Genomic DNA, 23525 nt, shown 5'->3' with positions numbered 1-23525 from the left:
GATACTCACCCATTTTCACTGCGGCGACAAAACCGCGTCTCGCTGCAGGTTCTACTTGAAGTCAGCGGAAGCGGATCACACTTCTGCGTGAAATGCTGCTGCTTCCCTCGTTTGTTCGTTCGCTAGCTCGCCCAGTTGAGGGGCATGCATAAATACGGTGGGTGGATGGGGAATTCCAGCGCGGACAGAAGGCGCATGCCAGCCCGCGCTCGGTGCGCACCCTCCACTTGCCCACGCGCGCGCGCGCAAACGGGCCACCGGTGGGACGGACAGGCGGCCTTGAGGTGCTGCGTGCTGCAAAAGTGGACAGACAGGCGGGCCTAGCCAAAACGCTGCCTCCGAAATTGCACAACTCGTCGTCCCTGAGAGTTTACCCATCAACACATGCGGTGCAAAATTGATGCAGCTCTTAGTCGTGAACAAAACATTATCGGAGAATTTTTAAAATGTAACAGTTTTAAGACTGTATTGTTGAGATGGCTACGTTTCGTGCAGTCGAAACTCATTTGAAGTTATTAGGAACTCATACTTCGCTAGATTTGTAATCACAAAAAATTGTTTGCAACAAACCTGTTGGGAAGCCTTGGGCACACGGTGATAGGTATGTTTTTTTGCTGAAAATAATATTTACGGTTCCTACCTAGTTATTCACACGTGCTCATTAGGAAATAATTAAACCAGCTTTACTTTCTCTGATTATTCGACAACTTTTTCTTCACACAAAACACAAAATGCATAGACTTTCCAGAAGTTGCAATACATTCTTGCTGCATGTGAAGGGACGTAACGTTGAGCCTGTCAAAATGTTTGGCCTCTTGGCCAACAGATGGTTTGCTTGCTGAACGTCGGGGAGGTCATGCGAATTCTGAAAATTGACGTTTTCCTCTGACCTGAATGTTGGGGCATTCCTATGCAGCACCTGACTTGACGCGCTGCTTGCACCAAATAATTGCGCATGACATGATTTGCTGGGCATCGCCACCATGTCGCGCATTCAACGGACCGAGCAGTCGTTGAATTAGATATACAGAGTGCAACATCTCGTCAACAAGTAGTTAGATTAACGTACCTTTTTAGTAAAGGAAACTCCCCTAGATCTTAGTCGGAAGTACCAATATCAGTCAAGAAGTCATGGTTTTAAAACTTATGACTGAGTTAATAAGTTTTTTTAATGAGCAATTAGTTGTACCAAATGGTTATGCTGAAGTGCATAGGCGAATTTTCATTCGACTATTTGTAACTAATATAAGTGGGCAATACAAAATGAAGCATTCGCCAGTTGCCATTTTTAATCGCTCATCTAACACATATTAGACAGCCTACTAGAAGGTCCAGCCGACGTTGGATTTGGAAAAATCAAATGCTTCTGCACTTCCGAAGAGCTATTAGCCTGAAGCAACGATTCATTCATCTAAGTTAAAATCATGCATTTTCCATATGATTATTGTTAAAATGCAAACGCGCACTTTCCTACAAATCCACCACAGGTACTAAATTGGAGCGAGGGGAAACCAAACTGGATGAAGCAATTGATAACGATGATGTTGACAGCAAATTCTTTTAAAGTGAAGCCTTTAGTAGGCGACAGTTGGAGAAACTGACCACCGGTTGCTAAGTTACTCCAAAAGAACTGAAAAATAACCATAAACACCCACGTCACTTTAGTTTGTTTTATGCTGGAAACTCCGTTCTCCGTGCCTGCCATTGATGGGTTTCCTGGTGGAGGGAAGCGCACCAACGAACATGCTCTTTCGCGGGCATTGCGACTCTTGCTTCCTTTTAAAATAGATTTCTTCAAAACTAGATTTAAGGCTTTCTATGAGTATTACAATCGACAAAGTAAAGCACATGTAAATTGGCTAAAATAATTTACAAATACGGCTACGAATTTTTATGCCGTACTTCACAACAAAAGCCTTTTTTAATTTTACCCACTTTTCTATACATTCCCATTATATTGCTACATATGATGTAGTTGATACACTTTCTTGAGGTATTTAGACAAAGTGGCCATGACCATAAGTTTGCATAAAAAGCGTTCATTCATTAAGAAGTGAAGCATGGAGATCTCATATTATGCTTTACTATCTCCCCAGCTAAATCCCACATAAATGTTCTAACATGAAACCAAACTTTTCTACTTTAATGCAATTAATGGGAAGCTTTTACATGAGTAGCAAAACCGAGGTAGTTCCGCATGCTCACAGGTCCACGTGACGAGAAAACCCAAGGAACTACACCTTGCAATGATAATATGCGTTAATCACCTCTTTTTTGTCATGCAGTTGGAGTGTTTGGAATGAATCCCGTATATTCAGTGTGAAATTGGAGGGATGCACCCACTCATTGCTCTACGCGATCTGGGCAATCCTTTCGACTAAAAAGTGAGCATGGACGCCTTTGCATTTTTTCCCGACCTATCGGGAGTCTGAACCCTTCTCCCAGAGCAGGAGCAACTGCTGTACAAGTGTATGGATTGTGCCTCATTCGCAGGAGCACTATTTATTCCTCACTTTTCACAATCGCATTTTTATAAACAACTGTTTCGTGTCATTCATTTTACGCATAAGAAAACTGTCAATGTCTACATTGTACAAATTCACAGCAAATCCTACAATGTAACAACGGCAGTTAGGCTGTGACAACGCGCCTTTACTGACCTTAAACGCTTGAAAGTCATTTCAGGAATTCACATGTCATTAAGATGTTTCAAACTCTTCGAAAAATTAACAGCGAAATATAACTAGTAAAGATTTCGCTGAGGAAGAGAGGAAAAGAAATATTCTTCAACGGATTTCACAGTCTTCACAGGATTGTGAAGCTTATTTTAAAATAGTAGGAATACAGTGTATGGTGAATTCTGAAGCAGTCTTATGTTGCCACCCTGGGCTGCTCACAGTCTGGTGAACGAAACTTGTTTACTAATTCCTGTCTCCCACTCCCCTCTCATCCATTACCTTGAATTAGAGGCCGCCGATAAAATTATTTTGAATTTATGCATTAAGAGCCGATAGAGGTTAAAGTTGGCGATACGGAGAGGCACTTATTCCAATTGCGTGCACTTTATAATGCTGTTTGAAGATCAAACCTGAGGGATTCTGTCGGGAAGACTCATTGGAAATTCCCAGAAAGCCCTAGCTTAACAAAAAATCAAACTCACGGCTAGAAATGCCATCAGTAAAAACATTGACTGTACACTATTCTGTTCATCTCGCCCATGCCTCTAGTCCTCTAATTCTGCCGTACCATCAAGATAGGGTCACAATCTCTTGCGTATTACATGTTCTTTAGTGGTGACTCAGATACCACGTCAAGCGAGTGACCTTGTAAAGTTCACAGGCAAAGTTGGTGGTCGGGGTCTTTCGTGATTAAATGAAAGTGCGTATTTCTTGTTCAGTCAACTAAAATACTGCGAAAACTGGTTTGGATGGCAAAGATTCAGGTCAAACTTTTCTATGGACAAGAAGACTATACACCATTACTTATCACTGCCTCAGAATAGCCTTCTTGATGACGCAACGTCAAAAAAAAATTTAATCAGAACTATTTAACTGTTTCGAATGCCTGGCATTCAAGTGGACGAAGAAAGTAGGCGAATACGAACCTACACGAGTATAAAATAAAATAAAATTAGTGATTTTAAAGACCTGATGCAGACGAGGTGTTTTAAATGCATTAAAGAGGGATCTAAGACAGACCAAAAACGTGACGAAAATCACCCAGCTGATTAAAATAACCGTGTCATGGGCTCCCATGGCAACTGAACAAAATACCTACCAACTGTTTCATAGCCACCACTTATGTACGAATGAATGAGTGAATTTCACAGTTCTACGATTCGTTGAAGGATAGCCACGCCTAACAGGTAGGTAATGTCGCATTGCAAATACCCATAAGTACACCCAGAATTTTGGAATAATAGACTTCGCGGTTGGAACACTTCCTTGGCCTTATTTTCCCAAAAGGTGAACTTAGCCATTCGGTTTACAAATGCCATTAAATCTTCCATTCTAAACACTTTAAGACGTGAATAAGTGCAAGAGCAATAAATGGGCAATAATACCACAACTGAAACCTGTAGGCGGGATTCAGGTGAGTAGTGTCCAGTAAACGCTCAGAAATGTAGAAGTGGAGCGCTTAGAAACGTTGCTTAGTAGCGAAATTAAGCACACTTCCCGTCCAACTACCGAAACGTTACCCTGCAAATCCGAAGGCGATACAAATGCTCTAATCCGAATGGACTGCACTGGGGCGCGCGACGTACCATACAATTAATGAAGGTACCAGTACCTGGTAGCACTTTCACAACCGTGAGGTTGTCCACACTCCACTTGGATAGCCACTTGTTTCTAACATTAATTTCCCAAAAAATATGCCTGCAGTTGGAAACAGGATTTATTTGAGATTTTGATGCGTGCTAGTTTAAAAATGACAGATTTCCATTACGGTCAGACAGCGATAAACAAACGTAGAAGTACGTCTAAAGTCATTGTCCTTTGCCAATGACAGATTATTCAGCCAAAATGATTTTAATAAATGTCGAAATCCAGGGACTTTAGTGGTAAAAATGAATGAGAGCTTCTTATGAGACATAAAAAAGCGAAGTCAGCCGTAATTCACGATATATTGCGTGACTCCAGCAAGGAGGAAAACAGGTAAAACGGAATTAATTCTTGTGAATATTGAAATGTGAGAATAATCGTTCTCTAAGCAGAGTAGCCACTTCTACAGCTTAGACGTATCAAAGAAGCACACTCAAACGCGAGAATTCAGAAGAGGACTATAATTCAAGAATCTTTACTACTACCCTAGTGAGCACTGGACAAATTTATCGAAGATTCCCTAGACATCCAGAGACGTCCTCAAGCCGTAGAAATAAAAGTGAACGCCTCGTGCGTCCACGGCGACGCAATTTCGCCTCTGAAACCTGACACTTATTGGGTTGATCATTCTACAGCAGACTAGACAATGCAACCAGTGGTAGAAGGCTGCTGACGCCACCTAGCCCTACGATTTAATGACTTTGAATAATCCAGACTGCGCCAAAGACTCGCAGTGGCTATCTACAAGTGGACATTTAAAATCAAATGCAAATGCCAAATGCTAAGTGGCATAACCAGTGGCCCCCATGAGGCTCCTGATTGATACTAATAAATCACCTGCCCGGCACCAGAAACGATGGACAATCTAAACCGTAAATATGTCATGGATTCCCGCAGCTAATTGGTCCTCAACAAGGCATGAACAACAAATTAGACTGCTTCGAGAAAAATACCTTATTTAGTCCATGCTGAATCTCAGCCATCCTGGCAACCATTGGTGTGAAGAACAACGTCGGCACCGCTTCGGGTGGATTGCAATCATCTCCGCTACTCAAAGAACGACATCTACCTCAGGAACTATAGCGATAGGGCAGAATTGCTGGCACCCACGGTAGCTAGTACATTACATTTGATCGAGTACTTTTCGACCCCGATTGAGATTTGTAACTTAAAAGTTTAAAAAACCACTCACAAAACTGTACAGGAGTAGCATTACAACAGTCACATGTCACATTAAAATCTAAGAAAATGAATGAATGAAATGTTAAATACCTTGGAGATGAGAATCTATTTCGTTCAAAAGACCCATCCACACGTTGCTAAGGTCCTTATTTAGAGTACCCATATTGTGAATTACTTTAATAGAGCAATGAATAAGGAGCGATTCAGCGCAGCCTAGAGACATCCATCTTAGTATGTACAAATAAGTCAGTAGAAAATAATAAGGAAAGGTAGGAGGTGAAAAGAGATATTACGTGCAACATCAGCCAGATTGGGACTCCGTTGAGCTTAACCAAATCTGGCGTCATTATGACAACGTAAGTTCAAAAACAACTCATCAGCAGTGTGCCACTGCTGGTATCCAAACCGTTCCAATAGTCGACAGTTTAAACCCACCGACTACTGGAACGGTTTAACCTCAGCTGCCTCCAAAGCACGGTGGTGGAGAGGGCCCGCCTAAAATGAATCAAATACACCACGTTCACTAAATATACATAAGTAGGATAACTTATTGCGACGAGCAAAACACCTATCGAAGCAGCAAAGTATTTCGGAAACGGGACAAACTATGCAGACACAAGAGAAATGAATTACTTACGATATGAAAGCCTTGAAAGTATGTCATTGGAAGGAGCAAACATTGGGTACAAATGATTTATCAAGTTGTGGGTCACTAGTCAGAATAAATCCAAATATTTATGCTTTACTGCTTGAGCGTAGCTGTTCTATGTAGTTTTCGCTAGTTTACTGTTTAGCTTGGGAATACAACACACATCAAATTTCGAAATGTACAAGTCAAGGTACCCAAATTTGTTGAATGCTACTTAAAAACCACCAAGGGTAGGAATATTCACAACTACTTCTGGATTGATAAATACAAAGCCTGGTAAATAAACTGAAGTGCATTTTATCATTTACTAGAGCAGAAATTGGTTCGTAATTTAAAATGATGGAGTTGGTCAAAGAAAAAAAAAAGAAAACCCGATATGAAACTATTCGCAAGTAACGCAAAGTGGGCGCTGCTTTGCAACAAGAAACGTGATTGAGTAGGGAAGCTGAAAATAAGCTCCGTGACATCCAGTGAGTATGCTTTAATGCGGAAACAAGGAAGACTTCACAAATACGTGATCAAATTAAGATGGATACACTGATGTGCGGTAACTTGATGCCTCGATGAGTCCACTGAGCAAGGAGACTTGGTCCACAAATTACAGTATTGAAAGACTTTTGCGCAGTTACTTAACTGCTTGATATACACAGTGGGAAAATTACTGTCCTTCATCGTCAATTCGTACATGGCTAGAATAAGGCATTCAAGCAGCTTAAAAAAGGCTGCAATGCAAGGCACGAGCACCATAATTTGCACGGTGAATGTAATTTTAGTAAGACTTTTATGACTGAGCAACGATACGCATACTATTGAGATAAAATAGATTAATAGATAGGGCACAAAACGGTCTTAAAAATAAAGCTTGAATCTAAAAGCATTTCCGTAAGGCGAAGGTGATACACAACCTCCGAGCAAATAATTCCAAGCAGCTCCACAACAGAAAATATCGGTAGAAAGTTTTCCTTGGTATGGGAAATAAGTTGATGTGGTAAGGCCACTTCAGATATTCCGTAAAAACGCAAAATGATGTATTGCTAAGCTTTAGTTCATATATTACCTAAAATGGAAAGAATTTAATAGGCGCGACAGAATAAAGAACTCCAAATTAAAAGCATTGTTTAAATTAAAGAGGCAGAGTGCAAATTTGAGCAAGTAAAACTGAGGTGGACTTCGGGTATCCAGATATGAAGATTGTGTGAAAATCGAAAGTGTACTAGACATTTTGCCTATGTGGAAGCAACCAACAGCCGAGTTGACTCACCTAGCCGTCTAGAGGTTCGGATATTAGAAGAAGGCCGGTTTGGTGTGTTCCGATTACCGGACTGCCTCCTGGATCCGAACAGCTATATATTTAAATTGCATGTGATGAAAGGAACAACTCACGTCAAACGGCAACATTGTAGTGAGACTATAAAGGTGACAAATGGTTACCGATAATAGCGATACTGGACTTACAATAAGGACATGACGCCAAAAGCTTCGCCTACGGCTTTTATTATATAACTTAGACTCCATGGCTCCGAGTCCACAATTTGACCTAGGTAAAGTGAGAGTAAGACACTCTAATAACTCCCATTACAAATCAAATGGAAGAAAACGAGTTTGCCGTGTCAAGTGATCAACAATAGGGCTAATAAGAAGAAAAACGTTAAATGTTGGCCTGTTTTGAATGCGGCAATATACGGCGACATATAGGAGTATATCAACGCATCAAATGAATTTCCGAGGTCAGATAGGGATTTACGCGTTTCAAGGAAAATTGGGATGTAAACGATGGTCCTGTGTACCAGGGGGGGGGGGGGAAATAATCATGGTGTTTCAGCGGAATCCAAAAATCCCCTTAGTTACAATAAGTCAATAAATTGCATAGAGCATGGCAAGCGAATCAAATCAGGAGCAATGATGAGTGATTTAACCTTATTCTTCAAATTCACTTTTTGAAACAATGAAATGCGCTGAAAAACAGCACCACTGTTAGCATCACTAAACTGGAGCCATTTGGGTGTGCCTGCATGAAAGTGTAATTTTGGAATTAAGCGGAGTTTTACTCTCGTGAAAAAAATCTGAACAGAAACCTTGGTAATAGAGTATCACGCGATCGCACCTGAACCAGTGACGTAGGGCATCGCAGACTTAAAGTACGCCAACAATCTTCAATTAATTAAAACTGCGTGCTCGTGGTGCAACAAATGCAGTGACTAAATTTAATCATATGCTACCGACATCGCACCTACTTAATACTTGACAGTGTTAAGGTAAAATTAGCACTACAAGGAAGTTGTTAAACCATAGTCTAAACGGCAATATTAAAGTAGCTATAGCCAGCAATTCATTTCACTTAAAATATCTCCCTTGCATATGTTATGTGTTGAGAACAGCAAATTACAAATAATTTATGATGACACTATCAAAAGGATTTGCAGCGTTCCGAGACCTTCATAAAGGTGAAAGAAGACATAATACTCGGTCAGAATATATGCATATCTTCGGCTCAGAGAAGATATTTGGGCTACTGACGTGGCCCGAAGGCCAGCCACTTAGCGTGGTACAAAAGCTAAGTGGAAGGTGGCTCCTCACCAAACCGAGAAATAAACAGCCACCATACTACAGATGCTTTAAATAAGTCTCTTTCGATCGCAGTCAGTGTGGAGTGGTTAAAGTACTCTCAACTACAAACTACCCCGTCGGCAATGCATAACTGCGTACCCAGCCAATAACCGTCCCCCACAGCAAGATGCGACTCTACAAAGGTACACCACGGGTTGGATATGGAGATGAGGTTTATGCACTAACGGGAGCGAGGAACCCACCGAATGGCAAATAAGAGGGCATGTCATAAGCGGCAACATAGCAAAACGGTACTAAAAGGACGAGGGACTATGTAATACTTGTGTCGTTTAAATGCGTCTTTCAGAGAGGAAGCAGGTAGCCAAATAGAACCTCGTGATTGAGGAGCGGCCAACATCTCCCAAACGAGAGAAGAAAATCGTGTTCAAGTCTCCCTAAACTTGTATCTATCCCCATTGACGCTAGACAATAAGTGTGTCCAAGCTTAACCAGTCTCGTCGTTCTTAGGGTATTAAGGCCAGGGAAGAGGAGATAAACGAGGCTAATGCTCTAGTTGAATCTGAGTATTTAAACATTCTGAATAACTTTTGCTTTGGTAGAGCTGTATTTGATATTGTTCGTGTTTTCAAAAGGAGGTAGGTTACTGCTGATATGTTCTATGTCAATTAACCCCCTTAAAGCCAAGGAGAAAGTTGTGCATGATGCTGCGTTAATGTTTCCTCTGTATGATGTTGTTACCTTCCATATAATTAGTCATTTACTTAATTGAGAAGCAGACATCTCTATTTAAAATACCGCTACCAGGTATTTCATATAGTAATATAAAACTGTGACAAGGCTTTACTATTCACTGAAGACCCCAAGACTGAAGTAAGCCATAAAAATTTCAGTCACGTGGGTTTTCGATGGTGAAATCGATAATGCTGTGGAAGATTGCTTACCCCTAGTGGAAAATGCCACAGACGTCGACAGCAAAGTGTGCCTTTGATCTGGGATGGGGGTGCTGCGAGAATAATGGGGCCTTTATTCAGGTGGGGAGGCGCCCTCTGCCAACTAACACGTCCATCGCTTCGGGCATTCAAGAAGGACTTTTGCAGGGAATTTGATTTGGATCTTGAACCGGCAAAACCACTAGTCGAAGACAGAAACAACTCACGACGCAATTATGATGATGATGATGATGATGATGATGATACCGACAAATCCTCCGACTCTGATAAATCGTCTGAATCCGATGAATCATCTCATTCTGATAGTTCAGATGACACGGAAACAGAGGAACCAGAGACTCCTTCTAATAAACGCGATCGAAAGTGCTGCCTCTGTTGTGCGTGCTGCGAATGTTTGCTTTGTTTCCGCATTCCGGGCAGATTTATCTGCGACAAACTGTACTACAAAATTCAGCGGAAGATAGATGGCTGTCCCATCGCTTGTCCCACACTCATCCCCAGAAGTGTTGAAGAGGAGTGGCGTTTCAAAGGGAGTTATGGCGCTCGATTCGCTGTTTGCGAGAGCTGCGCCAGTGCGGAGTGCGTCGTGGGTCTTAAGTGGTTGGACACCATATTCTGTCCCATTTGTGCCCTCTGGGAGATTGTGAAGGGTATTGATTTTGGTTACCGCCGATTCCGAATACAGGCCTACATACACAGACATCACGAAGCGGTTAAAGGCTTCAAAACCATCTGGGTCTGAGCTTTCCTTGGAAGTGGCGCATACACTTCAGTGCAATTTGCCACCCGCTATCAAAGGGAATGCCCCTTCACCGGTTATTTTAAGCCCAAACACCGGACAAACTAAGATACGAATAAAATCTCCTGCGATTTAACTTGGCGAATACGGTAAAACTGTGCTTAAAAGAGGCACCGCAAAGACACATTAGAGCCTAATGCAACAAAAGTTGTCAAGACATTTGACAGGTAGTTAGTAATACCATATTCACACAAATAATAACCCAGATGTGAGTAGTGTAAAGACAGCCCTTTCATGCGGCAGTCAAGGCATTCTTCAGGCCGTAGGCGTCGCCTTTATACAAACATTGGCCTCTGAAGCCGAAGTCTTAGATACCCTCGAATAACTTGAGTGGTAATGTAGAGTAGTCCAACAACCTTAGGAATTTATTGTTGGTGCATTAGTACTAGAGTGGTGTTGCCTGTTTAATGTGACGGAATAGTTTTACCATAAAGAGAGCCCTCGTTCTTGTAAGTGGAAGGCGAAGCGTTTTTATGTACAACCATTGCTAAAATCCAAAAAATTGTTGAAACATTCCAGAACAAGTCAACCTTCGCGGGGAGATCTGCTCGTTCTTAGGACTTAAACACAAAAGATGACATTTTGACAGTAGTCAACCCATCGTCTGTTGAGGAATGACAAGAGCAGCGATTAAATCATGGGAAGGCTGTGATGTGCCGAAAAACCCGTAAGTGAGCTCTTTGGTAGAATAAAACACGAAAACTCCAGCGGCTCCCACCAATCAGAACCCTAGAACTAATCTGACCCTTGAAACAAACAAAAAGCACCAAAATACATTTGCCTAATTTATGAATCCTACCTAATCTTAGTAACAAAAAGATGGGCTTGCTGATACTAGAAAAGTACAAGAAACCAGCCAAGTACCGCAAAAGATTGGATAGGAGGAACTCTGATTTGAAAGTGGGAGAACAGAAAAGGAGTAGGATGCACAGCTAATTACACGCATTACGGTTATAAATGCCAAGCTTTGAGGAATTTCACTGGGGCATTTTATTTCAAGCAAATAACAAAATCAATCAAATTATAATCTTATCCAAAACAGTTTAAAATCAGTTTTATTTAGAGAGACCGGTTAGGATGCTTCCGGCCAGAGTGAAGCTCAATGCCACCGCCAATTTGATATAATTTTTTATACCCTGAAATGCAAAAATTTGTATTGAATTCGCAATAAGTGATGGATAAGTTCGAGCAAGAAATAACGGTAAACCCAGGAGTAAAAGATTTGCCAGGTCAGGACAGTTGCATACGGCGATGTAGTTGTACCTGAACCTCGCGGAAGAGGAGAGTGCCAAGGAGGGTGGAAAAGGCGCCGGGGAGGGTGGCAGCAATGGGGAAGGTGATGGAAGCTTGAAGAGCCTCGTTGGCAATCAGCCAGCAGGCCTGCCCCGTGGCACACAACACTCCCGTCACCCAGCTCGGCAGCAGGAGCAAGAGGAAAGGCGTCTCTCTCTCATTGCCACCATTACTGCTCCTTTGCCACCGAGTCGCCAGCGCGTACAACAACAGGTAAGTGGTGGAGCCTATGAAAGCGCCCAAGCCCAATGACGCGACGTAGTCGATGCCTGTGAGATTGACAATCAACACACACTTCCCTCGTTAGGTATGCTCATATTACTCCGAGTGAGGTGGTTTGACACTGCGCTGCAAACCGTCACAATCTGCAACGCATTAGGTTACCTACAGAGATTGCAGAGGTTGAGGAATCAACGCGGAAAGGGGTTACTTACCTCGTCTCACAAATATTTCCTTAGTCTTTTTTGCATATTTCAAAAACACTTGAAAGTCAAATGGGTTTGAGGATAGGCAAGTTGAGTATGAATAACCGCACACTGAACTAGTTATTCAAACGAAACAAGAATGGAGAATCTAGGTTTTATGAATGAGGTATGATACCGCCAAGACTTTTCTAAGGCCAATTCGGATTCTGCCTCAGAGGTGAATATTCTCGGTGCTTGCCCTCGAATATGCTAAAAGAATTCCCCCTTCCAAATTATTTGAGGCTTCCTTCGATTTCCAAAGTCTTATTCAAAAAAAAATTGCATGAAAAAGTGCTTGAAATCTAGCAATAGTACGGGCACTTCAAACAAGATAGAGTCACAGGATCACTTAAAGCAATTCAAATAACATCCACTAAAAACGACCTCGAGAGTCCCATGTTCATTTTAGAATACGGACTATGCCTTTATATGCTGATAGCTGTAATTTTCACCCCATAACTGCCCTTTTGAAGTGACTGAGAGGAGGAACGAAAATTAAGCACACAAAACGACTCTCGGGCGTAATCTTAAGGCCCTACTAATTTTGACAAAAGTGTATTGAAAGGGAAGTAAAATTAATCGTCCAAAAAAATCTTTTGCTTGGGGAACTGTAACGCTGAATTTTGGCGATTAGGAAACGTTAAAATTGGATTCGACTTTCTGAACAAAGCATAAATGGGAACGGTAATATCTAGTTACCATAAAGTTAAGCATTTAAATAGAGAGACTATTATGTATTCAATGGATAGTTCAACAAGAGTAGTACCTCGATGACTGGCGTCGTGGTAATTTTCCTGAACATAGATGATAGGCACAAACACGGTTCCATAGAGCACACCCGAGAAAATCGACAAAAGAACGGCTCTAAAATGGATGGTTATTGCTCATTTAGCGCCTCAGACCGTTCTCAAAGTTAAAATGAAGAAACCTTAGTTCACGTTTCAGTAAACTTACTTCCCTACGGTAAAACTGAAAATGGTTTAAAAGCTAATCATAGCAAGCACCACCGAAGTGAAAATGATTAATGTGATAGATCGGGAGATTACGCAGCTGAAATAGGGGAAGTAAAACATGTTTCACAAATCCTAACAACTTCTAGCAAATTTAAGCATCTACATGAAAAGCCTTTAATGTAGTGATTTCAAAAACGAAACACCTGGTAACTAACAGTATTCGTTGTGCGGTTCGGGATCCCCAAAACCGGTGAAACACGGGCATCATCTCTTGATACAAAAGAGGATCACTATCCATCGTCGATCCGCTGACGTTACGCTCAGTATTATGCGCTGTCTCACTGTCTTGAGCGTTTTGACCCTCAACTTCCTGCCCAACAGATGTTGGCGTAATGAACACATAGATACTAACACTAAGAAAAGATTAAGGAGTTGAACAAAGCTAATGAAAGTGACCTCATCGCAGCCAAAGTTACACCAACGATATTCATGGTTTCATTACTGGGTATCTCGGGTCGAATTCCAAACCAGCCGAATCTACAGAAACACATATCTAGAGTCCCAGAAAAACAGTGCATACAAGGTTTTCCAGCACCTCTATCTGGCTGAACATACCGACTGCTGGCCCATCCTATCAGTAAGCTAACCATGTTCCAGATTAGCATTCCGATACCCATCCCCAATCGTTTGACAATCGGGACCAAAGTTATGTTACCTAAAAGGCGAGGAATGCCAATAACAATTCTAGCTGTTTTTACGTAATAAATTACGATAATGCAGTACAAATAGAGTAAATTTACCAATGGACTACCTGATTTTTACTTATTTATTAGGCGGCCACAACTACCCATTTTAAAGCAGGAAGGACCAAGAATAAAATTTAGTAAAGTCATCTGATGAACGCAGATATTTGCTTAACAAATGTAATTTCACTATAAACGTACAACTGATAGAAAAGTGGCGGCATCCATTTTGAGAGTACACCATGAATGAATACACATCAGAAGCTTATACCAGGCAAATTTTGGCAGCTTATAACTTATGTGAACGTGAGTTAGATAGCAAATTACCAACGGGTGTGGATAAGTCCAGTTTTAGGTGAAAGAATAGTAACTTTAGCGAAGAAAGTATCCAGATTCACAGGAAGCTCGTTAGAGATTCAGATAGCCGTAATTGAGGGATCTTGTACACTTTAAAGTCTACGCAAAGTCTCAGGCGCTTGATGAGTTCCCACTCTTAATGCTTAATTCAAACGTAGCAAAGATAATGGAAAAGATATGCGGCTCGACTAATATGCAGTAGTAATCATAAAGGGGAAAAAAACCTATCAAGATAAAAAATTTCGGTTTAAGCTGGCATTGGTTTTGATAGTTTACAACATTAAGACAAAATACGAACGGTAATAGGATACAAATTAATGGTTATTCTGTAATAAGCTGCAGAAAAATTATCTATTTCATCGTAAGTAGATTAAGAGAACGCTAGAAATACAAGGCCCTAGTAACATAGAGTAACTTGAGTGTTTCAGTGTTACGATTAAAAATTAAAATCATTAGCATGCCGAAGGGATGGACTTTTCTCAGCCAATATACAATATTTTGGCATCAGCAAAATTCTGAACCACCTAATACTCAAAATGATAAAGATACTTCAAAAAAGGTGAATTTGTATTTGCCAGTTAAACTATTAGTAGTCCGATGAAATAAAAGAGAGAAACCAATTTTATTCAAAGCGACTGAAATGCTTAAATTGAACCCACCTGTTGACCATAAAAACCCACTCAATATGGTAAGAGGCCAGATTCTTGGTGAACCAATACACAAGTGGACAATAAACAAGGTAAAAGCGAGCGCGATAGACATAATCCATTGAAAAATCCAACCTGCAATGGTAAAGATTGGCAAAAAGCTGGACTACAGGCTCTTTTTGTAAAAAAAATAAAACAAATATTTTGCACCCATGCGTCGCAATTTGCTAATTCTACACTTATAAAGACTCTGACAATGGGAAGGTAATCAAGAACGAGAAACAAGTGGGAAAACGGGTGCATATAAAAGAGGTAAAAGTGCTAAATTCAAGTCATAACGTCAATCTACAAATCAGAAGTGTAGATGCAGACCAATACTGGCAATTTACCATCTCCAATGTCAAACTTCTTAGTCGGTAAGAGCATCGTCCCAAATGCAATCGTCAAACCGAAAATTGCAATATACCCCCACTCTGAGGGTACTTGGATTAGAGCCACAGCATTTGTATAAAGAGGGAGCATTGAGATGCCTAGTATTTTAAAAAACTAATAACATGCACAACCTCTCCGCTCTATGACCAGATAGCCTAACCGTAACTGGATATGGCCTAACCAGTCACATTAACCTTGAATTGCAGAATTACCACCGGTTTAAGTTATAGAAGCCCCCTTATACAGCATGAAATCAATCTATAAGGGAAGTGAAAGTAGCTAATAATAAGGGAGCAGCAATCGTTATGGATAACCGTGATATAATGAGTCCATATTTTAAAAGTTGGGCCTTTGTGGGTAAATGGTGTAAGTTCTACAAAATGGTAAGTTGTGCAGTTAAATTCGTATTAAATTAGCTTAAACACGGGAAGTCAAAACCGAACCCATCTTTTGCACAATATTCGGTGGTGTCAATCGATTTTGATCAATGGGAGTTGGCGTAATATTATTAACAATCAAATGCAAGGCATAAAGGCAGATTTTAGCAAAAAATTTTATTTTTAGCAAAAAATTTTCCCGTAAACTTTTTTTAAGTGGTGGGGATACATGCAGATGCTTACACGTTCTGCCATTTTGCACTGTACGAGCACCAAAGTATCTTAGGATTTTGTAAAGCAGCAAACTACTAAGTGATAATTGTTTTAAACTAATTCACAACACAGCTAGTTGAATGACCTGTAGCATTAGTTTGTTTATACCAGCGACAAGCTGTCCTCTCTTTTGGATGCTTTTGGCGATCGGTGCCGTTATTCTTGCTTTTAAAATGTCAACTTCAATATCAAGTCTAAATAGCCTTTTTTCGTTTACTTCTCCTGCAGTTAAAAGGTTGCTCGGTTGGAAGCAAGGTGACGAGGAGGAAAAGTGGGCTGAAAAAGCTGTAGATTCTCTTGTGAAAAAGCTGAAAAAGAAGAAAGGTGCTCTTGAGTCCCTGGAAAAAGCTTTGAGTAATCCAGGTGAACCAAGTGAATGTGTTACGATACCAAGATCTTTGGATGGCAGACTGCAGGTTTCACACCGCAAAGGTCTGCCACATGTTATATACTGTCGTGTTTGGCGTTGGCCTGATCTACAGAGTCATCACGAGCTCAAGCCCCTAGACATTTGTCGCTTTCCTTTTTCTGCTAAGGAGAACGAAGTGTGCATAAACCCGTATCACTACAAGCGTGTTGAAAGTCCAGGTAATCTTGGATGATGTACCCCATTTCCCACAGTGTGTCCTTTCAAGAGCCATAAACTTATAGGATTATTGGTCTAAGTGAACGCGGGCTTTGACATCAAATGGGTATATCATCCCCTCACTTTTATCCAACATGCCTCGTTTGCGTTCGTTTTAGTTTTGCCGCCCGTTTTGGTTCCAAGGCATAGCGAGTACCCTTGTATGGGGTCGGTATCCGCTGGACCTCCAGCGGACTCAACAAGAATAAGCATAATGCCACTCCAGGCTGCTCCACTCTTGGTGGCGTCATCTTATGGTCAGCCGACGTCAAGCGGACCTTCAATGCCTTACGTCACCTATCCCCAAGGTTTCACTCAGACCTCGCCGCTCCCCCCTGCTACTCCCGTTAGCAGTGGTGCCTCTCCCTCTACCTCCCTTCCTCCGCCCTCCGGTATGATATTACCGTTCACCACATTTGGCAACATTTTCCAACGCTTTTGGTTTCATGGGTTATACTAGTCCCTTTTTTCCGAAACTCATCTGTATTAGGTTTTTTTGAAACGAAAGTGTTGTTTGAATGTTTTGAATTTTCCTTTACTTTAGATGCTCCTTACGAAAATGTAAGATAACGTTGCTTGTATGCGATTTTCCTCACTTTTAAGCAATTCAGTGGCACAGCCATGAACGTAGTTCATAACATAGAAGGATGGCGTATGTTGTAGTTGCACGTGTAAAAGTCGTCTTATCGTTTGCCGTTCTCCAGACACTCATCCAGTAAACTACCAAGAACCGAAGTACTGGTGTTCGATAGTCTACTACGAACTAAACACCCGTGTTGGAGAAGCCTTTTTTGCCTCTCAGCCAAGCATCGTGATCGACGGTTTCACAGACCCTTCAAACAACTCGGACCGCTTCTGTCTTGGTCTCCTCTCCAATGTAAACCGCAATTCTACCATTGAAAACACTCGTCGACACATTGGCAAGGGTGAGTTCCTCTTTGTTACTGGGCAAATTCATACATAAAAACGTACTTTTTGGATAAACACAACTGTAGAACTTTGATAACTAGGACTTGTAGCTCTAACTTACAATTTACAAGTGTAGACGCTCATTTTTCTGTAACCTGAAACTTACTGTAATATACGTCAATTGTAAAAACTTTTTATCGAATATTTTTGACGGAAAAACTAATTTGGTAAGGCCGTTACCATATTCCTTTTGTGGACATAGGCACTGTTTGATGGGTTAAAAATGGTTAGTTTTGGGTTCTACTTCCTGCGATTTATATTTTGGTAGTATGCCGCAAATTACGTCTGGCATTTCTGCTTCCCCTTTTGCATGCGTAGTCATAATGGGCAGTAGTATGATATTTTAAATAAACAAAATTTAGCCCACACATTAATGACTTCTAAAAATGATGATTACTATTTCTGCCAACTATCTTTTTTACTCGTCACTCGCTGTCAGTCTCTCTGGTGTTCATCTCCACTGCCAATGTTCTGATACGTGCCTGTGTGATAGGCGATTCGTCACTACATGCAAGGAAGGCGGTTATTTGGCGACCGGTGTAATTGGTTACGCGTTGTTTTGTTTATTCGGCGTTACAGTCGTGCGGTTGGTGGTGGTGATGGTGATGCTCTGGTGTATGGCCGCACTTACCTTTTCTCCTCACTTTCATCTGCGCGTGTTTTTCCCTCGCTCAAAGGGGCTAAAAATGAGTGCCTTTCCGTTGCAAAATTATTTCGCACTTTCCGCGAATACTTGACTTTAATTTCAAGCTAAACAGAAGCATTCCGCTTTTTGATAAGCACTCATTTTTTATATGAAGGGACCTATCGGGGTCCTCATGTGTAAATTGAACGTCTTGTTTTATTTAAGGAGCTCACCTCTACTACGTTGGAGGAGAGGTGTTTGCGGAATGCCTCTCAGACAGCAGCATCTTTGTGCAGTCGCGCAATTGCAACCACCGGCACAATTTTAATTTGACTACTGTATGCAAAATTCCGCCAGGCTGTTCGCTGAAGATTTTCTCAAACCAGGAGTTTGCTCAGCTGCTGCGTCGTACAGTGAGCCACGGCTTCGAGGCAGTTTACGAGCTCACCAAAATGTGCACGATTAGGATGAGCTTCGTGAAGGGTTGGGGTGCCGAATACCACCGCCAGGATGTCACCTCGACACCCTGCTGGGTTGAGATCCACCTAAACGGCCCCCTCCAGTGGCTGGACCGCGTTCTCACTCAAATGGGCACTCCACGCAATCCCATCTCTTCCGTTTCCTGATTCGTCTCTTTTCGCCCTCTTCCACTCTCCTCGACTTTCTTCATTCTTTGCTTCCTCGTGTAACTGCATTTATTAGGTGCTTGCCAAGCACCAGGACAATCATGATGCGCCATCCAGACTTCATTCTTTGCCCTTCCTTTTTGACCCCGTGGTTATCATTCCTGCCTTTTTAATCATTTCAAATGTAACGGTTCTTAATTATATATGTAATGTAGTCACCTTGACTACACAGCTACTCCTTGTTGTCACGCCGTAAGGGTAGGTAGTTTAGTAGTTGCGATTGAATGCGAGTGCATCAGTTGCACTGCGTATTGGCCGAATAGATGATTTGAAGCCATCGGAAGAGTAGAGTTGCAGCGTCCACGTTTTGATACTTACACAGAGTAGGTGTATTAGTGTGCAAGTGCTCACCTCCAAGAATCCCATAAACTTTGAATTCTTGTGGCTCCTACGGCACAGGAGTTCCGATACTAATGCTAGTTAGTTTTCTAGAATAAATGAGGCAAATGTGCCAAGGCGGTTGCGATGCCTACGGTCCCGTACTTTAGTACTACGCAGGTAGTGAGAATAGGGCCCCACAGGCGAGCAGATCAGACGGTCAGATAACGTAGCTGATGTTTCTGGTTTCAAGGCAGTAGTGAGCAGCGCAAGGGGATGGCGAGCCACGGAGCGAGGAGGGACACATAAAAACCACAGCATGAGTCAACTGACTGGCGAGGTGTTTTAGCTCCGGCCCGCACAAGGGGGCGGACACAGTTGAAAGCATACCGTACGAAGCAGTTACACTAGAGGAGATTTAATGGTCCGACCACGCGCCGTTCATACTACTTTGCTGTAAAATGCATTTGAATTGCTTTTAAAATAAATTTCGCTCCTTAAATGTCCAACATTACCAAATGATTTGATCTGCTAATTTGACCCGGTGGGGAATTTCAAGAGAAGGCTTTGGTTTTTTATTACAATGAGAACTTTTCCCACCAGTGCCTCTAACTTCAAGTTTACGCGATATTCTTGACACCCAGCCCTCCGAGACTTCTCTGAAGACAAAAGGAGACATAATGCTCAGGTGAAATATATGTATTCTACATATAGCAGGGCTTGGGGCTGCTGACCCGCCTGCTAACCAACACATCACACAATCCCGCTCCTCTTTTACGCGTTACTCCTGGCACTCCCCTTGGTCAACCTCTCCCGTCAGTCATCACAATGTAATCGGTACTGCAAGGAAACACCCACAAGTCAACCGTGCTAGCCATCGTATTTCCATGCGAATGCGGAGATACTTGACCGTAGCGTCACTGCCATGCCTTGTCGATTCTACTGGATCTGGAGTTTCGTCCCCTGTGGGAATCAGATTCGGGGACGAAGGAATGTGATGGCCATCACGCGTGTATACAGCTAGTTGTAGGATCACTGACATCAAAGCAGTCATGTAACAAAGGACGGATTTAACACGGTTTCGTAAGGGTAGGGATTTGCTTCTCTTTTTCCTTGCCACACGTTGTTCTCACTTCAGTGTCGCCCAGCTCTAATCTGTCTGGTTTTTATCCAGCTAGCTGAAAAGTGAATGAAGTCAAGCAGTCGATGCTGTCTTGCAAGAACGGTAGGCAGCTCTGTAACAAAACTTGTTCTGACGGATCACGGCTACTGCCGCTTTTGTTGTTAACAGTTTTCCTACAGACCACAGAATTGGGAAGCTGCTGAAGATGGGCGTTATTTTAGCCCTTTTATTATGAGTCGTCACCGATTCTTCAATCTGTAGCATATGCGCAGCTTCTGCCCCACTAAGGTTTATCACCCAGTAGTAGAAATCAGGATGTTTGTCCTTTAAGATCGGGTCCGCTTACCCCTGCCATTTAGGTAGCACACCGAGACTTCCCTGAAGACGGAGAAAATACGCAATATTTGGTCAGAACATATATATACATATATTCGACATACAGAAGGGATTGGAGCCACTGGTATGGCGAAGGTTCAGTGGTGGAGACCCAAAATGGCCCCTTTACAAAAATCGAGAGTTAAACAACCAGCGCATTAGAACATATTAAAAGTTCCTTTTCAACAATACACAAAGTAACAAAACAGACTATCCCCTGTTAGGATTGGAAGAATAGGAGTATAGTAAGCTTTATGCAGACAGAAGCAATTACTGGCGATTACCTTAGGACGGGTGCAGATGAGCCCCCATGCCAGCTCGTGCCTTTGATGTCCTACAACTAAATCGACTAGTCCACTCAAAAACAGGGTGTCCAGATGCCTCCGGGCGTCAGAGAAGTTATAACAGCTTATCCGAATATTATTAAGTTAGTTACTGTAATAGCCTGTCATTAAAGTAAAATTGAAGTAGGCTATAAATTTTAGGCTTTGGGTTGTCACCTGCTTTTACTGATATGCTTGTCAGTAGACGGAATATTAACGTATTAGAACATGATAGCATGAGCTACGGACCCCTCAAAAGGTATCCAAATGTTTTGCAAAACTTAAAACGCAAACTCCAACATACCTAGGAATGAGTGCTTACCATCGGCAGAAAGGATTGTGCGCATCCACGAAGCTTACCAATTAGTTTTAAAGTGAGATTTCATTTGAATAATTCCTTAAAATACATTGTTTTGCTCATAATCGGTAACCATTGCATACTAATCCAGCAAACATCCACATCAAACTTAGATTCTACTGAATTTACACCAATCAGTTTATCATATTTGGTTGCATTTACACCTTGTTACTCTAAGTTGCAGATTGAGCGTCCCACTTCACTGTGCGGCACCATTCAGGACATCGTAGAAGTAAACACTTTGCTACCGTTCCACTAATTCATTGAGTGGAAATACTCGACCCTCTAAACTCGTAAGCACAACAGTCAGTACACCTGGTTTGAAGTGTCTGTCCTTTTAATTACCATAACATGACACACATAAACAGAGTACTCGTTAGCAGTGGAGATATAAATTCTTACATACTACCAAGTGAGTCGGCAGCAGAGTTGTGATTGATTAAGCCGATCCACCAAATGTGCTCAAATGCTAGTTTGCATTTAAAAATGTTATTCCTAGACGCTTAATAGTTCGCTGCTAGTTTTAAATAAGATTACAGATATAAAGTTTGAAGATTTGCAGTTAGAAGTATCGATGCTGTGTGGTACTATTTCAGAGGGGACAGGGTGGTAGTTTAAACGCAGCGTAGAGAATCCACCCACCACGAGAAAAGAACCACCTTAAAGAATATGTTTACTTGCAGAATGGTGGACTTATCCAAGATGTAGCTAATTTGATGAATTAGCGAATTCAAAGTATTCAGCGATTACTTAGGTTTACATGTAAGCACTAGGCAGATGTCGTGAAAATGCCTACGCATCCCATTGTGCATCTCAGTCACATATTTGATCCGATAAGTATACGACATGAGCATATTTTTAAGTACAACAACACCCAAACTCATTGAGGATTAGCCTTATTTGCATTTAATTCGAGATCATGAGACAACACATCCATTTTCCCGAAAACAGAACTATTTTTGTGAGATTATCAACTTGACATTTTAAACTAGACCTATGCAAACTTGCAAATCACTTGATAGCCCAAAAATGTGATTGACAACTGCATTCTCACAGATCCACTAACTATTACCCAAATATAAAGTGCAAACTGTAGTGTAAGATGGGAGTTGTGATGGCATAATCATTGTGACTGTGCATGCATTAGTCCATTTCCTGAAGTAAATTGACATTGTCGAGAAATGAAAATGCCCTCTTCTTTGATAAATGTGCAGATCTCATCAGTGAAGCCTTCTCTCCCTTCGCATTAAGGCGAAAGAGGTGACAAAAAATTGCAGGTTAGGGCCTCAGAACTAACCTGGAAATAACCTGTTTTACAACCACTAAAATGCAACAGTCGCTAGTAGTCTCAGTGCGCTGAGCACGAGCCCGAAGGACAGTCGTCTTGGCAGCGGCTTCGCCTGATGCCAGGTGACTCAGTTGTTGACCGGCCTGGAAAATTTCCACGATAAAAGCAGCATTCCACCCAAATGTTTATTTTAATCACATTAAATATCACTTGAAATAAATTGGACTTAAAATGTAAGAGTCTAGTGGCCAGAAACTCGTATTTGAAGGGATCTATCAAGATTAAAAAATATAATCTTCGCATGCATCATAGAGCATTACTTAATCAAAGACTTTGTTGATGCCTACCTTTCCACGGACTGTTAAGTGCATTTTCATTTATTCACATAAATGAGACTTGTAACCTCAAATTGTTCGCAAGTTATTTAGAGAATCAGTTATTTATTTACAGCCAACTCCTACATCGCAAGACTATTTTCAACCGATTGAATCAGCCCTAACGCACCAAAGGCCAAGCACTCAAGTAATGAGCAGCGCGAAACTGACAGATTAAAATATTACTTCAAACCTGCAAGAATTTGACTTAAGTAAAAATCAACTAAATTAATGAAAACTAAGTCTTGAACAAACAACTGTTTCAATATACCAAAGCACAAAGTCTTCACTGCCGCCATCCTGGAAGCCCTTTACCACCCAAACCTGCTATCAGGTGACAGTGAAAAGGCAACAATATTGTTTAAGCCAAAATGGCGCCAGAATGTATCATTCACCAATGGGCTTACTTGTCCACGTTCATTGATCTCATAGCCATGCCAGGCTGGTGTCAT

At 41.5% G+C, this 23525-nt stretch overlaps 6 protein-coding genes across 6 annotated transcripts; 2 read left to right on the top strand and 4 right to left on the bottom strand. All coding sequences in view use genetic code 11, as the record gives it.

Annotated features, from left to right (window-relative positions):
* Positions 1 to 75: 75 nt before the first annotated feature.
* Positions 76 to 378, bottom strand: EGR_00746 (hypothetical protein; the record flags this gene model as incomplete). The annotated part of the gene is made up of 1 exon (XM_024489995.1): positions 76 to 378. The coding sequence occupies one exon, from the start codon at positions 376 to 378 to the stop codon at positions 76 to 78; it is 303 nt and encodes a 100-aa protein (XP_024355398.1).
* Positions 379 to 6338: 5960 nt separating this feature from the next.
* EGR_00745 (hypothetical protein) lies at positions 6339 to 6620 on the bottom strand (the record flags this gene model as incomplete). The annotated part of the gene is made up of 1 exon (XM_024489994.1): positions 6339 to 6620. The coding sequence occupies one exon, from the start codon at positions 6618 to 6620 to the stop codon at positions 6339 to 6341; it is 282 nt and encodes a 93-aa protein (XP_024355397.1).
* A 1046-nt stretch (positions 6621 to 7666) lies between these two features.
* On the top strand, positions 7667 to 11517 carry EGR_00744 (hypothetical protein; the record flags this gene model as incomplete). The annotated part of the gene is made up of 4 exons (XM_024489993.1): positions 7667 to 7705; positions 9229 to 9356; positions 9819 to 10063; positions 11471 to 11517. The coding sequence occupies 4 exons, from the start codon at positions 7667 to 7669 to the stop codon at positions 11515 to 11517; spliced, it is 459 nt and encodes a 152-aa protein (XP_024355396.1).
* Positions 11518 to 11525: 8 nt separating this feature from the next.
* EGR_00743 (Transmembrane protein) lies at positions 11526 to 15353 on the bottom strand (the record flags this gene model as incomplete). The annotated part of the gene is made up of 8 exons (XM_024489992.1): positions 11526 to 11606; positions 11734 to 12032; positions 12994 to 13091; positions 13396 to 13593; positions 13637 to 13717; positions 13796 to 13895; positions 14940 to 15062; positions 15317 to 15353. 8 exons carry the CDS (start codon positions 15351 to 15353, stop codon positions 11526 to 11528), a joined length of 1017 nt encoding a protein of 338 aa, XP_024355395.1.
* Positions 15354 to 16143: 790 nt separating this feature from the next.
* On the top strand, positions 16144 to 18854 carry EGR_00742 (Mothers against decapentaplegic; the record flags this gene model as incomplete). Its single annotated transcript, XM_024489991.1, has 4 exons — positions 16144 to 16597; positions 16754 to 17026; positions 17339 to 17560; positions 18454 to 18854. The coding sequence occupies 4 exons, from the start codon at positions 16144 to 16146 to the stop codon at positions 18852 to 18854; spliced, it is 1350 nt and encodes a 449-aa protein (XP_024355394.1).
* Positions 18855 to 19452: 598 nt separating this feature from the next.
* On the bottom strand, positions 19453 to 23525 carry EGR_00741 (hypothetical protein; the record flags this gene model as incomplete). Its single annotated transcript, XM_024489990.1, has 4 exons — positions 19453 to 19639; positions 22709 to 22842; positions 23329 to 23400; positions 23481 to 23525. The coding sequence occupies 4 exons, from the start codon at positions 23523 to 23525 to the stop codon at positions 19453 to 19455; spliced, it is 438 nt and encodes a 145-aa protein (XP_024355393.1).

The sequence above is a fragment of the Echinococcus granulosus genome (assembly GCF_000524195.1).
Source record: "Echinococcus granulosus chromosome Unknown EG_S00003, whole genome shotgun sequence".
NCBI lineage: Eukaryota > Metazoa > Platyhelminthes > Cestoda > Cyclophyllidea > Taeniidae > Echinococcus > Echinococcus granulosus.
Note: the sequence above shows the minus strand (reverse complement) of the source record. Positions and strands in the feature narration are given on the sequence as shown.